Source organism: Anthonomus grandis, chromosome 7 (assembly GCF_022605725.1).
Source record: "Anthonomus grandis grandis chromosome 7, icAntGran1.3, whole genome shotgun sequence".
Classification (NCBI taxonomy): domain Eukaryota; kingdom Metazoa; phylum Arthropoda; class Insecta; order Coleoptera; family Curculionidae; genus Anthonomus; species Anthonomus grandis.
The window spans coordinates 19,514,597-19,531,092 of record NC_065552.1 but is presented as its reverse complement, the minus strand read 5'-3'; the positions used below and the strand labels follow the sequence as shown (position 1 = coordinate 19,531,092).

Here is a 16,496-nt window from a genome sequence, read left to right as displayed (position 1 = left end):
AAAAAAAAAGGAAAACAATCTTATTTCTACCAAAAAACGGATATGCTCAAATGCTGGAGGAGAATTCATAGATTTATATTTATTCATAGTTTTCCTTCTAGGATGGATACTTTCATATTTATATTTATTTTAGCAATTTATTATTATCCCAGAAGGCATTCATCAAAATTATTTATAATAAATAGTAATTCCACTTATATTCAATTTGCTAGGAATAAACAACATAATTGAAAATTTTTTAAAGGATTTCACAAGAAAACACAAATATATTTAAATATGAAACAAAAGTTTACTGTAAGCAAAGCACTTGCACAAAATGTTGTAGCATAATTATTGCCTAATCCATTTGTTTTTGTTTTGCAGTGTTTCCTGCACTGGAAAAACAAGCATAACCGCGGGAATTCCTCGCAGTGATGATCTTCGGAATAAATAAAAAGTATAATTTCTATAGATTTTACAGAGGTCTCGTCTATGTAAACTATTACTAGAATTGACTCAGTTTTCTGTATCTCAAGACCATACGTATTTAAATTACACAGCCGTCTTTCATTTATCTGATAAATTAATAAATATGTGAACTGGTGTCAAAATTAAAGAGACTAATTTGGCTTTAGTCCAAAAAACGCGCTCGAGTTGTATTTATTTTGCATAGTCAGTATTCGAAAATTTACAGCTGATATTACAAAAACAGAATGTTTCGTCTTTGTTTTTGTTAAGTGAATATCTTTGCTTTTGCTTTGTTTTTATGGCAGGAGGGTAAGCCAAAATATTAATAATTGTTTACTAATCTAATTATGTTATAACAAAAAACAGGAGTAAATAATGTGTCATCTAAAGGCAAAAATTAGATTTAAAATATTAAAAAATACACACTTAAATGTAAGTTAAATTAATTTCTTATTAATTAAGCGCTAAACTAATGCTACGCATATACATATCTATTAGAATATTTGTTTGACTTAAAAATATGCCAAAAAGTTTTAAACAAAGAAATTAAGCATAATAAAAAATATCTTATTTTTAATTTTATTTTTATAACTATATAACTATATATACCTACAATATAAAATGTTATGGATTCTGAATATCCTTCGAGTTTTGACTAAACTTCTGAGATATTTCCTCGAATGTCCTTCCTAATGTTTCAGGCAAATAGATGTACAAATATGCCAGACCTAATATATTAATGAAACCAACAATAATAAATAAGTGCGATAATGGAATATTTTCCAGAAGGAAAGGGAAAACCTTAACAACAATGAACATTAAAACATACGCTATAGAAACTATAGCACCCCCTAGTTTTCCTTTTACTTTAATTGGTAAGATTTCTCCAATGAGAGTCCAAGGAATTACCAAGTATCCAAAGGAACTAAAACAAACATACGCTAGCACCAAAGTCAATGCAATTTTGCTATCTCGTTCTGCCTGTGATCGAAACATTGTTAAATACATTTCTGTGCTAGTTAGATTAAGAAGTGATGATGATGTAGTGAGACTAAATTCTGATCCAACCGAAATGTTTTTGACTATTTCCTGGTCAAAAGTACTTGACACTGTAGGGGTATAAAATTGTTTATAATGAGATATATAAATAAAAAAGCCGCAAGCCAAACTAGTGATAATCATTCCAACAGCTGAAATAAACATCATCTTTCTTCGGCCCACTTTTTTTGATATTAAAGCCGATATAATGGAGAATATAAATCTCAGAGATCCAAGTAAAACAAGAGCTCCAAAACCGTCCATTTTGTCATCCTTTTTTCCTGAAATTTCTCTAAAAAGTTCTACCGCGTAGAAAATAACTACATAGGCTCCGGAAAGTTGTTGGAACATAAAAATTATAAAAAGGATTAATAATGGCTTCCAAATAGTTGGGTCCTTATATAGATTGATATTTTTTTTAATTTGTATTAGATTAGATTTTTCTGACATTTCTTCATCTTTTGTAGGCAATGATGTTGTTATGTGTCTACTTTCTAACACTCGCTTGTATATTTGCTCAGCAATCTGAAACAAAAGAATACATAAAGTGTTTTCATTTCAAAACAAACCACCCTTAATAATTTCTTTAAAAAAAACAACGTTAAATTAGATATACAGAAGGACGTTTAATTTTATATTTGACAATTTTCTGTCAATCACATCCACACCTACAGCTAACTTCAAGTGTAAAAAATTATTTTAAAGGGCATACAACTTCCTATCTAACCATACCTAAAAAAACAAAATCGATTGACATATAAGCAAAGATGTGCGGTTTGGTAACTCAAATGGTTGCCTCATAGTTTCACACGTTATTTTAAATGGCAAGCAATTTTCCATCTTACATCGCCAAAAAAATGGATGCTAGTTGAAACGATTTACCAGTAAAAATGTACGAGAGTGGGTTATTGAACAGTTTTAAGGGATGTGTATTGACATAGGTGTTGCAACTGAATGGCCCGCACAGTTGCTAGACTTAACACTACTAGATTTTTCCCTTTGGGGGGTATTTAAAAAGCAAAGTTTATAAAATCCCACCTGAAAATATTAATGATTTAAAAGATCGAATTACTTGCGAATGTAGAAATATTAGCGGACAAACACTTGCCATTGTTCGTAAGGAATTTCAAAACAGTGTTTATTATTGTCTTGCAAATAACGGAGCACATTTTGAGTACTTAATAAAATAAATCCTGTGAACTGATTAAATTGTTTATTTTTTAAACACCATTTTACACCCTTACTGTTAATAAGTCTATAAACTTACATTTATACACCTTGGGTGGTAGATTCTATGTGCTTTAAAACGATGTATCACACTATAGGATAGCCATTTGACATATAAATATCCATCGATAAAATATCCATTATTCCCAGACATATTTAATCACTATTCGCTGGTACGTCACCCGATTTAATTTTTGTTGGCACTGGTGAATAGACGTTCTAATGCTGCTTACAATAATGTGACACACAATGGGAATTCCCATTTGACATAAGTGTCGATTCGGGGAACAGGGTACATACCCGATGGTTTTTCCGAATCTCCAAATCGTGGTGGCAAATTGCCTCGTAGAATTGCCTCTTCTAGCAGAGCCATCAATTGAACAGAACAAGAACAAACGTCTCCCGGTATTTCTAGATTGACGTTTTTTTTTTTTTAAAAGTTATTAAGGGTGATTTGTTTTGAAATGAAAGCAGTGTTTATTAAATTTAAGATGATTATGTTAAGCTAGTAATGTTTTCATAAAAATTGTAATAAAATTGCGTTTTAAAATGTTTATATTTGGACATGAGGCAATACTTGCCTTTAGAAGATTCTTATTCTTTTAATTTAAGTAAAATGCAACGCATCAACAATGTTGTAAAAAATACTAAATAACAGTTTACTTTGCTTACCAAGTTATTAGAGTATATCCACTTTAAAGATAGAGCGCATTTTAAAGTGTCATTTTTAAAAACAGCCAGCCAGTATGGACTCTCCGGTACCCAGCAAAGAGCTACGGTTGAACAGCAAACTAAGCCAAAGAAGATTTTGGACATGACACGCCAATTAAACCAATAACCTAAAAACAGAAGTAATTTTTGTATAATGCAGAAATGTTAGATAACTTAAACACTCACCTAATGCACAGGTAATTAAAATTCCAAATGTAACGAACACACTATTCATTGATAGCAACATTGGGCGATATTTTGGATGGGCTATTTCGCTTACATAAACCAATGCAACAGTTGTGAGACCTAAAAAAAATATTATAAAAAATATTTTTAATTTAAATTTTTTTAATTGTATTTGAAATAAATTATTGTTTCGATATTGACAATAGGAGAGTTTAATTTTTAGCGCAGTCTTCTTTGCTTATTTAAGAAAGTTTTATACGTACATTTATAACGATTTTTTACGAATAAATCCTACTTACCACCACTAAAGCCCGCAATAATTCTAGCAATATAAATATACCAAATATTAGAAGCAAATACATGGAGTCCCCATGAGATCAAAAAAGGTATTGTTGAAGCTATGCAAATTTTTTTCCTCCCGAATCGATCCATAAGAGAACCTACACACAAGGAACCCAAGGGCAGGGCTATAGTGACAATGCTAGCTGTAAATATATCATTTTCATAATTAGTTCATAATCAATTTTCTAAGAAAATTTTACCTATCCAAGAAGCTTCTGATTTGTTTATTATAATTGTGCTATCTGATTCCTTAAGCTGCGGTAGAAGAACTGCACTAAAAGACATGTTAATTCCGGGTTGAATAACTAGTGTGTGGGCTATACAACACGCTAGAATCTAAAAAATATGTCGTAATATCTCTATCTGCTCTAATTTGATGAGTTACTTGTTGCTAAATTTAAAGTAGGATAAACATGGTTTTTGTAAACTGATATGTAAGTATTAAAGTAGATACCTGCTTAATTGCATCTCTCCATGTTAGAGACATTTCTTCTTTAGGCTCTTCTATTTTTAATATATTCTTATTTTCCGATTGTCTTTTATGGTTGTTACATATAATTGGATCAACTTCTTTTTCCATTTTTTTCTCCATTTTGTACGCTTATAAGACAGCATTAAATATATCAAGCAAAATAATTGTAAATCTTTTATTCCATTTTATTTGCCACCTATAACTACAATACGAAGTAATCCTTATTTTAAAAAAAATATTTAAAATTGTGCATTTTGCAAGTTTCGCATAGACTATCGAAGTAAATAGTAACTTGTTTATCTTAAATATAATGCACTACATGGTATTGCATTTTTTAAATAGACAGTAGATTCCTAAACTAAATATTATGGCAAAGTTTATCGAGTGAGAGTCCAGGAATTGAATTAATGAGAATAGAAATTATATATATTACTATATATTATTATTACAGTACTTGCCTTTGTAAAATTCAGTGTCTTTTCTTAGCAATTTCTTATACTTTCTACATTGCACAAACAAAGATATTGTCAAAATCTCAACATGATTTAATACACCACTAGAAATTACTAATATATATATGGTTTTTACTCCAAATAGATAGTGAATTAATTATCTCTCTTAATGTGACTTGGTCTGTAGATCTAAATACAATGTAATACCTACTCATTATGTAGTTTGTAAAATCTAAGCTCAATATGATGTTTTATCAGTTATAAACAAATATTGTTGGTTAACAAAAATCGTGATATAAATAAACGAGAAACTCGGATTACAGGGGACGTTAAATATTAACTTTTTGTACTCGATTTACTGTAATTACGTTTAAAGATGCGATACTATACATCGTTTTACTAATATGCCACAGGAACGACTAAAGTTAAACTGAAGCAGTCATTTATGAATGTATGTACATACGTAGGTATTTGTAATTTCATTATAGTTTATTAAATTAGACTTTTGTATATTTTCAAATAGAACCTTTTGCGCAATTTGCTTTATCAAATCCTCTTTATGGTGTAAAAGTAATGGCTAAATTTAGCAGACTGAAAACAGATAGACTTTTAAAGAAAAAAATTATATATTTTGTAATATATATTTAACGTATTTGCATCGAGGATTAAACATTACTGATATAAAAAGAAACTTTTAAAGAATGACCTTCCAATAGAAACTTAAAACCCAAGTAATTTAAATTTAAGCCCTATTTATCAAAATCATTTGCAATACAAACGACTGAGAGCATAATCACCAACTGTCAACAGTCGAATGACAGAAGTAAATATGTTACTTATTCTGCTTATTCACAAAAAAAGGTAATCATTAAAATTATATATGTAATATTCTACATATTTAATTTCTTATGTCTTATACAGGGTGTCCGAGAAAAAACAATTCACTGAAAAAACGGCCGAACAAGTCAAATTTAATACCGAGGGGAACATTTATTGACAGAAATTGCGTTTCTCTGACCTCACCCACCCATGAAAATTTTGTTATTAGGAAAAGGGATTGAGTGATACCTTAAATTAAAGGTAATTTTATGCTGTACTTTCGCCTATTTTTATTTTTGATTTTATCAATTAGTTCTCAAGAAATATGAATAAATGTGGATAAAAAATAAACCTTATTTTAAATGAAAAAAAAATAGTATCTAACACCTATTTTATTAAATGTTGAAAATGATCTCCGTTGACCTTTATACAAAAATACAATTATTGTTCAAGACATTGACAAGACTGTGCCTTAAAACAGTGTTTTTCAATCTTTTTCATTTCGCGACCCCTTTACAGGTTGAAATTTTCTGGCGACCCCCTTGTGTCATAGAAAGCCAAAGATATAATTTAATTAAAAGACTGCATACGTTAGGTAATGATTTTTTCCTATTGACGCGGGTCAAACTACGTCGGCGACGGCGACGTTGCCACACGGCATTGTCGTTGCGGCGACAGTAAATGCCCTGCGCGCGGCACCCGCCGCCAGCCGTAATTTTCTTTTGTTTCAACTCTCATCCCACATCCCACTCAGTTAAGCGCAGTCACCGATGAGTACGGAGGTAATTCTTTTGTTTTTTCGGTTGCTCCGCGCGTTTGTAAAATGGATAAATATCTCTAAAGATCGCAGCCTTCAACATCTGGTACGAGTGTCAATAGCGATAGTGGTGAATCAAACCCAAAAAAATAGACATTTTGATGACAGTTATTTGAAATACGGGTTCACAGTCATAAGTAATAAACCTCAATGTGTAATTTGCGGCGATGTTTTATCACGTGAGAGTATGAAACCGTCAAAGCTTATGCGGCATCTCACAACTAAGCATCAGAAAGAAGCTGATAAGCCGTTGGATTTCTTTGAACGAAAGTTGAAAGTACCAACATACTATAATTCAGGTAAGTAATAATATAATGTTTTCCTAGTCTCCACGAAGTGTTAGGACTCTCAATGCACTTAAGCGACAAGCTTAAGGCGACTCTATTCTAATTGTTGCTATTTTTAACACGCTTTTTATTATCTTCATCTGTATATGGGTTTGTAGCTCTCCTTTTCTGCAATAAATAGAACTAAAAAAGTGGATAATAAATATACTTAAAAAAAACTTAAAAACGCACTTTTAAAGCACAATTAAAAATTATTTTTAACTTTTTAGTTCGATGTGCTTTAAAAGCGTGTTTTTTAGTTTTTTTTTCAAATATATTTATTACTGTTTATGTTTTATGATGTTTATTTCTTTGTTGTTTGCATACAACTTTCGATTATACTTAATTTCGGTGTGCAAAGGTTCCGCGCCCTTAACTTTTATTGACTATGCGCTTATATATTGTTTGGTTTATTTGCAGGTATCCAGTGTCAACGAGTCAGCATTATTAGCTAGCTACAAAGTCGCATATCGAGTTGCTAAAGCAGGGAAACCACATACAATTGCCGAAAATATTACTTTGCCCGCAGCACTTGATATGGTTGAAATTATGGTCAGTAAGTAGGAGGCAAACAAATTAAAAAACATACCACTTTCTGAATATTCTATTTCACGCAGAATAAACGATATGGCCAAGGATATTCAAGAACAAGTAGTCGAGAAATTAAAGAACAGTCAACATTTTGCTTTGCAGGTTGACGAATCTACAGATGTTTCTGACTGTGCACAGTTTGTAGTATTTGTGCGCTTTAAAGCAGATGACAGTATCATGGAAGAAATCTTATTTTGCAAAGCACTTCCTGCAAACACTGCTGGCCAGTGTTTGTACGATATGTTTTTAGAAAGCACTTGCGACTACAATATTGATTGGAAAAAATATATTGCTATTTGTAGCGATGGCGCCAAAGCTATGACTGGCAAAAATAGCGGAGTCATTGCAAAATTAAAATAGATAATGCCAAACATATCCTGGACACACTGTTTTCTTCATAGGCAGGCTCTAGCTGCTACGGTTGTACCTTCTGATTTAAATGATGTGCTCAATGAGGTAATAAAAATTGTGAATTGTATCAAAGGTAAAGCTCTGCAAACCCGGCTATTCAGAATCGTTTGTGAAGATATGGGCTCTCTTCATCAAAATCTCCTTTATCACACAGAGGTCAGGTGGCTATCCAAAGGAAAGGTATTGACTAGAGTTCTGGAAATGAGAGCTGAATTGTTAATGTTCTTACAAGATGCAAAATCTGAATATGCTTATCGTTTTTCTGGTCCTATTTGGCTCTTGAAATTAGCATTTTTGGCAAATCTTTTTAGTCACCTTAACAATTTTAACAAGAAGAGATGAAAATATTTTAACAGCTAAAGATAAAGTAAAAGCATTTCACGCAAAACTCCGTTTGTGGTCAACTTCTATGCAAAACAAAATGTTTGAGTTTTTTCCATGTGTTCAAAAGATTGTTGAAGATAATGCAACAGACCAAAGTTTTGCAGTATCGGCTAACGGATAAAGAGCTTGCATAATTTACAAGAGAAACTTTTGACATACTTTACACTTATAGACTTGCACTCTGATTCTGACAATGGGCGTAGATGGATTTTAAACCCCTTTTTGGATAAATGAATAGATCTGGCTGATGTCACCACAAAAATGAAAGAATGTCTTTTAAATTTAGCTGCTGATGGCATGCTTAAAATGGAACTTTATTCGCAAAGTGTCGACGTATTTTGGATAAAAAGAAAACACGAATATCCAGAGCTGGCAAGGGAAGCTCTTAAATTATTAGTGCAATTCGCCACTTCATACTTGTGTGAACTGACATTTTCTTCAATGGTAGACATTAAAACTAAAAAGAGAAATAGACTGCAATTAGAAAATGATTTAATTATTAACGTTTCAAAAATAGCACTACAATTTAATAAACTTTTGAAAAATAATCAAGCACATCCTTCCCACTAAAATTGTGTTTTTTTTTGTGTAAGAACCTCAACTTTTTCTTTCAGGCGACCCCCCCCGAGTAAGGCTTTGGGACCCCCCTAGAGGTCGCGACCGAAAGATTGAAAAACACTGCCTTAAAACATTGAAAGCCTAGAATAAGAGGTTGGTTGAGTTCACCATCTCTCAGAAAATGATGTCAACTCCACTTTTCAATTTTTCATTCAATATATAATTTTCTTAATCCACTACGCATTTTTTTAATGTGTTGTACTTTGTAACAGGTAAAAAATTTACTCTTAAAAAGTTTCGTTTATTTGCTGACTAATAATATACAGATCGTGTTTTCGTTCGTTACTTATAGGAAACCGCATAGAGGCGAAATTTTACAACGTCGCGCGTGTACAAGTGCGTGCGACAGAGCACCGCCCCGGCCGGCCCGAGGACGGGATTAGTAAACATCTGACTTTCGTGGGAGCTGCTTCGTTTGGCGACAAAATGTCCCAAAATATTACGCGAAAATCCAGGCATTTTTAAAATATTTATTCTAATGCGGGTTTTAGAGACATGACAATGTGTAAAACCCGAATTGTAATCTTAAAATGTTTAATATGCTGTGTTTTGCATAATGAAAATTAGCGTTATTCTAATAAAAAATAAAATATCAACTTTGATAAAAAGATAATAAAAAATTAGAAATAAAACTCTAATAAACAAACTCAACAACATATCATTTTTTAAATAAAAGGCTCAAATAAACCGTCTTCTTTTGCTAAACAAAAACTTAACCTATCGTAAAAGCTATTTCGCACCTCCAAAAGAGTTACAGGTAAAATGGAATTGGCACCTTCGACAATTTTATTTCGCAACTCCTCTAAATTTGTTGGCCTACTAAATTCATGCTTGTAAATGGTCTGCTTAAGGTAACCCCACAGATAAAAGTCATTCGGAGACAAATGACTGTCAAGTCATTTGTTTGGAGATCTAGGAGGTCATTTAATATCGCCAGTCCCACTAATAAGGCGGTTAGGAAAAGTATTTGTTAAAAATTCTTTTACCCTAGCCTCGTTATGAGCAGGACAGCCATCTTGCTGAAAATAAACCGATCCTAGGTCTACATCAGGTAGGATTTGAATGGCAAGAAGAACTTGGTTTTGCAGCAACTCAAGGTACGTTTGGGCGTTTAAAGTGCCATCAATAAAAAATAGCCCTATAACATTGTTGCCCAAAATACCTGCCCAGACATTCAATTTCTGAGGATACTGGGTACGAAACTGAAAACTTCTGTGCTCGTTTTCCTGAGACCAATAACGAACAATGGAAGGATTGTGTTTGCCATGTAATGGAAAAGAAGATTCATCAGAAAACAAAATATTTTTTAAAAAATATTCGTTTTCATTTGCCTTTTCCATCATGGTTTCACAAAATTCCATTCTTCGCCACTGGTCTTCAGGAAATATTTCCTGAGTTTTTGAATACTTGAAACATTTGTACCCATGTTTTTTCCAGATACGAGCAACAGTTTTATTGCTCATTCCCAGTTCCTCTCCAACACTTCTAGTGGACCGTGTCGAATCAAGTTCTAGGGTACTGCAAACCATTTCTTCCCGCCGTTCTAATATATCCTGGACCACTTCCACAACAGGTGGTTCTTGACGTTTTGTGTGGCATTTTTTACAATCTTGAACACAAAAAGATGTCTCAAAATTTGTAACCACATTTAAAACCGTTTTTGCACAAGGAATCGGTCTATTCTCAAATGTCACTGAAAACAAATCTCTACACTGTACTGCTGAATTGCCTCCATAAAACCATTTAATTAGTTGAACTCTTTCGGAAGGGGTATAAACAGCCATAGTGAAAAAAACACGAAAATAACGCTCAAAAATTATTAATGCAACGTGCAGTAATACAGCAAAGTGAGGTCTGCTGACTCTCGGTTCAAAAAATAAAATAAAAATTACGCCGCCTGCAAGCCGCAACCAAGCGGTGTTGCCATTATTTTGGGTAATACGTAGCTCACGATAACACGAACTGTATACTTTGAGAGTAATCAACAAGTTTTCAGAATAAAAAAGATTCCTGACAAAAAAATTAATGAAAAAGAAGCTACTTGGCAAGGTAGAATACCTCTATGTTTACAATGCACGTACCCGATGTTGCCACTTTGTGTCGATTTTCTAGATATTTTTTCAATTTGTGAAGCTAGCGCCCGATCGATAACCCGTAACCAAAGTCTAAAACGCAGCATATGTTGTTTGCCAGCAACCTATTTATAGTCCGCGTCCGCTGTTATTTAATCGATATAATGCCCGTATCGCCTGAAATTCCCAAGGAATTTTAATATTTTGTTGTCCAGATATTAACAATCAATTGTTAGACTAAATCGATTTATAGTGGTTATAAGCCTCTACAAACTAAAGTTTTTTGTGAAAATTACTTAAAAGTAGAATGTTAAAGAAATGAAAAATGCTCTCAAAGAATTTTATTTAATATTTTTTATAATAAATATCTAAGCGCATTTTGAGATCGTTGCAAACATCTACAAACAAAATTTTTATAAAAAATTATTGAATTGTTAAATATTAAAAAATATAAAGGGTTATCTAACTCCTTACGGCTATAAGGAAAAGTTTTATCCATATCTTTTGGCGGTCTTAATATTAATTAAAAAAACTCACTGAAACTTCTCAAAATATCCTTTAAATCAGTGTTGCCAGATGCCGAAAAACGTTTACATGAGAAATATTTCGTAAAAGCATGAGATTTAAAAGCATGAGATGGCACTGTTGTAAATAAGACCCTAGCAGGGTGTTTATTTATTGTTATACAACGTATTTTTCTTACCTTGATTTTAAATTAAATTTAAATTGCTATTTAAAAATAATATTTTAAAATAAAACAACAAAATATATTGCCCCAGGAAATAAAAATCTAACAATATTTTAACGATTTTTTACTTATGGATGAGTTAAACGGGATAAACACATAACTAATGTCCACACATGTCCTATATTTAAAATTTAAGATTAAATCTAAGTGCATATTATTATATAGAATAATATATTTAAAAATAAAATGTTAATCAGAGTCAGATTCATAGATCTGTTGGCTGAGGCTTCTAATAATTTCTTTTGTTATTGAGAAATTTGAACAAATAGATTTATTAATGGTAGAAGTTTTTAACTTAGTTTAGTTTAGTTTAGCCTAATTCTTTGTTTTGTTTAAATTTATGGCGAAAAATACTCTTTCCACATTAGCACTTGAAACAGGCAAAGTAAGTAAATTGAAGATGAATTTTGTTAGATTTGGAAAACGCTGACCACTATTATCTAAACTTATTTCTGCAATAGATTTCCAAAATTCACAGATGTCATGCGACTTATCAGTCTTAAAATCAATTTCAAAGTTTCTTAGAGCTAACCACTCATTATCAATTTCTTGTATATTAACAATTTGGAAATATGACTGATAGATCTGATCTTTCGAGATTTAACAATTTCTGGATCTGTAAATTCCATTTTTCAAATATAGAATCTTTAAGAGGAAATCTTGTATAAATTTGCTGAATACTTTCGATCTAAATATTTAAGCAATTTAATTTAACTTTTTCTAGCCTATTTTTTTCTAAACTGCTTGAATTCATTTCTGCTAAGAAACTCCAGATGATTTTCTTCCCCATTCAGTTTTTCTCGTTGATTGAATAATAGGCTCAATGAACGGTTTTTCTAAAATAAGATCTGCCTGACTAATATTATTGGCAGTTTGATCCGTAAAATAAAGTTTTAGAGCGTTATATTGATTTAACACTCTTTTCTCCACACTCTCCAATGAAAGCCAACGGGTTTGGTTTGGATGAAGGATTTAAACTGGAACAACACATACATATTCCTGAAATTCCTTTAATTCTTCCAATCTTTTCGGGCTATTTGAAAAATAGTTGTAAACTTAAAAGTATAATTATTTATTATTTTCAAATGCGCTAATCTTATTACATTAAAAATTTATACCTCTCTTGTTAGTTCAACCTCTTCTGGGAGTTTTTGACATGAATATGACGCACAAAGGTGGAAACTATGACAAATATATTTTACAGTGAATATATTTGGCATATTTTCTTGTAGCCGGCTTACTAAGGAATTTCTAATACCCACCATATTACTGGCGCCAGCCGAGGCAAAACCAATAAAGTTTGATTTATAAGATTTTGTGAAAAATTCCATAAACATCTGAAAAAGAGCTGCTCCTGTAGTTTCTGCTACCGATATCAGATCCAAAAATTATTTCCTATTTTATTTTCAATTTCCATTCTAACCACTAAACACAAATGTTTGATGCAGGAGTTATCTGTCGATTTGTCAGTAATTAAACTAAACTTATTATTTTTCATGAGCTCTATCAAATACGACTTTTGTGAAGATCCTGTTACTTTTTTAAGAACCCTAGTTATTTTGGTTCTACCTGCTTTCATTTTTTTTGCTATATCGGAATCGGTACACACAGCATTTAGGTAATCAATAAAATGTTCCATCAAGTTCATGGGTAGATTATGTTCGGCCAAACAACCTGCTGTACGAATAATACCTTCTTTTGCCTTCCTGCTCCAAGCTTATTCTACTCCTACTCTCAGCAAACATATCAGCAATATTCTGCTGCTTTATATTGCTAGTTTCAGCATCCTGGACTGGTTTTTTATATTTACCGGATTCTAAGTGTTTAGAAAGTTGCAATGAAAGTTAATGATTTTTTTTGTTTATGGGTTTCTTGCTATATTTTTAATAGCAAGAAAGAAAACCATAAACAAAAATATAAAATTTAAAAGAGTTTTTTTGGTATAGCAAATAAAGCTAAAAAGCATGAGATTTTAGGCACAATATTGAAAATATGAGTTGTGTTTAAAAAACATGAGATCTCATGCAAAAACTTGAGACCTGGCAACACTGCTTTAAATACTAATACTGTACAAAATGTGCACCATCCAAAAGTAAACAACGATCGCAGTTGCCAAATGTCTTTATTGCGAAGATATTTCTGGGCAAAATCTACAGCGTTGCCGCTGTGTGTGGAAATTTGGTGATTTAAAGAATCCAAATTAAACATATTAATTATTATTAGTGCTTAGTGTAAATATAGTACAAAATAGTTTTGGTTATTAAACGAGTTTCATTCTTTCTTTTGCTTTCTAATAAAGAATGCAACTCAGTTTCTGCTAATTATAATAATTTATTTTATCACTTTATTCTCTTCTACTAAAATTGAGTAATCACTGGCAACATGGAATATAAGCATGTTTATCAACAAAATATCCCCTCTGCCCCCTGTGTAGATGTTGCGCTTAATCCAAAGCAGCTAATGTTTATTCTAGTGTATTCAATGTTCTAAGATCTGGACATTAGAGAACATTGCGGGCGTTAACTGACATTCGTTAACAATTCTATTTCGAAGGGAGTCCAGGCATTGTGGCAAAGACTTTGGTTTTTAGATGACACTATAGAAAAAAATCCAAAGGGGTAAGAATGGGAGATTCGTTGGCTATTCTACGGTACCTCTCCAACTAATCCACCGCCCAGTCTTCAATACGCCGGTCAAAAAATGACGAACGGCAGCAGCATAATGTGATGGTGTGATGTGAAGTTTTTGAGGTCGCTGCGTATGTGTTTCTCGAAATAAATGAGGATTAGTGTCGCTCCAATATCGACAGTTGTGTCTATTGACTTTACCATGGAAATAAAGTTGCATTCGTCCGAGAAACAGACATTGTACAGCAAATTTCTCTCATGATATAACCTATCACTAAAGTACTCACAAAATTGTACACGATGATCAAAATCAGAATCATTTAGCTCCTGGACTAGTTTGATTTTGTAGATGTAATTTTTTAAAGCAGATATATTAGGTTCCATCTCAACATGACCCAACACTGCAATATTTCTATCACTTAATTTCTCACTGGATGCTGAACTTAATTTTTTCAGTTTTGTACTGACTCTGTTTCTTGAAACTTCATCACCAAATCCATTACATAAGATGATTTACCCTATTATCCAGATGTTTACCATGACACGTGCTGCACTAGAAGATTTATTTTGTAATATTATAATAAAGACCCATCAACTCAATTCTTACGCTGCAAGAGTATAAGCCATTTTTATCAATACTATCAATATCACCCGGACGAGATTAAACAAATACTTCATACTAAATCAACAAAAGCGTCGAAATATACAGGTATTTACTGCATATTTTGACGTCTTTGTCGAAATAACTTAAATTTTCGGATGTATTTTTTTTCTTGATTAGAAATACCACCTGGATAATTAAAAAAAGTAAAATTTATGTAGGCAACAAAATTGCAAGATTTAAACTTTTGAAGAAAAATTTGAATTGAAGAATAAAAAACAAACTCAATTTATATTGGAGACAAATTATTTCGTTTAAAAATAAAAAGCCTTTTCCTTGCCCTCTAGACCATTTTGATGTCCGATAAAAACATTTCTACATTGAATATATTTCAGTTCTTTCAGCTAGTTAAGCTAGCAGGCTCATCAACATCGACTCGTTGCAGGAAATCCTCATTATATTACATAGGTTTTTGTGTTAATCGTTTATCATTTCACATTAATATAATCTAGGAAACGCATAGGTTGCAAACTTCGTTAAGACCTAATAAAACTTTTCTAGAAAATATCCACCATATTCTAAACGCTAATTGAAGGTTTTTTAAGAGGATATGCCAATTTCATGAGGTTATTTCACTTTTAAAATAGTAGATACAAGTTTAACTTATGTGATGAGTTAAAAATGACAACATTCACGAATACCGGTTGTCCAATTTCAGCTGCGCGATTTTTCAAGACAGATTTTGAAAAAACAAATGTTTCCTTCTCTAAAGGTGTGATCAGGAAAAGTGTGAAAGATGTGAACAGGATTTGCTTAGCAAAAATCTACAGTCAATTTCCATGTGCCAATAAATAAAAGAAGAAAGTATTCTTCAATCTACAGATGTAGCTGACACAAATATAGTAAGACCTAGAGTCATAACCGTTTAAATTCAAACTTTTGCCGGGAAACTAATTTTTCGAATTTCAATCAGGCTTTGGAGTACTTAAAGAGAAAAATGAGAGAAAAAGACATTATATATATTCAACAAAATGGCCAAGGGTTATTGTTTAATCGAGATGAATAGAGCCGATTACGTAAGGAAAGTCTTAAATTGTTTGAAGACCGCTGAATCTTTAACCAGAGGCCCAACAAAACATTAGGCAAAACTATTTTAACGATCGAACTAAAAACAAAATAAATTTAAATTATACGCGATGAATTTCAAAACACCACTTTTATATGGTTTGTCTAAAATCCATAAACCAAATATAGCCATTAGACCGGTGGTAGGTGGTATCATTCATTAATTCACCATGTTACAAACTCTCTTCATGGCTGAACCTTACACCTGAACCAACATTCTGTAAGGATCAGCCATCTTCACAGAATGTTCGGATTTCAACGCTACTTTTGGCCCAACAAAAGCTCTGTCTCATTTGCTAAAAGTATCCAGCATATACAGGTTCCAGAGACTGCCCACTTAATCTCTCTCGACGTGAAAAATTTATTTTCCAGCATTCCACCAATAGAGTGCATATTGTTAATAAAAAAACTTTTACATAGAAAACTATACACTTTGATCCTTAAATATTTGCTTGTACTATTAGACTTAGTTCTAAAACAAA

At 32.1% G+C, this 16,496-nt stretch overlaps 2 protein-coding genes and 1 long non-coding RNA gene across 3 annotated transcripts in view; 2 read left to right on the top strand and 1 right to left on the bottom strand.

Moving 5' to 3' along the window:
• Window positions 1-267: 267 nt before the first annotated feature.
• On the bottom strand, window positions 268-5,042 carry LOC126738297 (facilitated trehalose transporter Tret1-like). The gene is made up of 7 exons (XM_050443568.1): window positions 4,882-5,042; window positions 4,406-4,625; window positions 4,152-4,287; window positions 3,909-4,094; window positions 3,610-3,729; window positions 3,385-3,551; window positions 268-2,010 (listed from the first exon to the last, which is right to left on the bottom strand). The coding sequence occupies exons 2-7, from the start codon at window positions 4,541-4,543 to the stop codon at window positions 1,072-1,074; spliced, it is 1,686 nt and encodes a 561-aa protein (XP_050299525.1). The 5' UTR covers window positions 4,544-4,625; window positions 4,882-5,042; the 3' UTR covers window positions 268-1,071.
• Window positions 598-16,496, top strand: part of LOC126738298 (facilitated trehalose transporter Tret1-like) — a 40,586-nt gene continuing 24,687 nt past the window's right edge. Inside the window, exon 1 of the mRNA XM_050443571.1 lies at window positions 598-756. Coding sequence (XP_050299528.1) covers window positions 746-756 — 11 coding nt within the window. The 5' untranslated portion in view covers window positions 598-745. The remainder of the gene's footprint in view (window positions 757-16,496) is intronic.
• LOC126738311 (uncharacterized) lies at window positions 5,174-11,805 on the top strand. The gene is made up of 3 exons (XR_007661292.1): window positions 5,174-5,736; window positions 5,797-5,955; window positions 9,134-11,805. It is a non-coding gene; the product is annotated as an uncharacterized LOC126738311 (long non-coding RNA).

Bases quoted from the DNA above. Each gene is read 5' to 3' on its own strand.
- LOC126738297 (XM_050443568.1), bottom strand. From the start codon at position 4,543: ATGGAGAAAAAAATGGAAAAAGAAGTTGATCCAATTATATGTAACAAC. The intron at 3,730-3,908 runs GTAAGTAGGATT...TATTTTTTTTAG, and splicing joins TATTGCGGGCTTTAGTGGTG to GTCTCACAACTGTTGCATTG. The intron at 3,552-3,609 runs GTGAGTGTTTAA...TTCTGTTTTTAG, and splicing joins TTTAATTACCTGTGCATTAG to GTTATTGGTTTAATTGGCGT.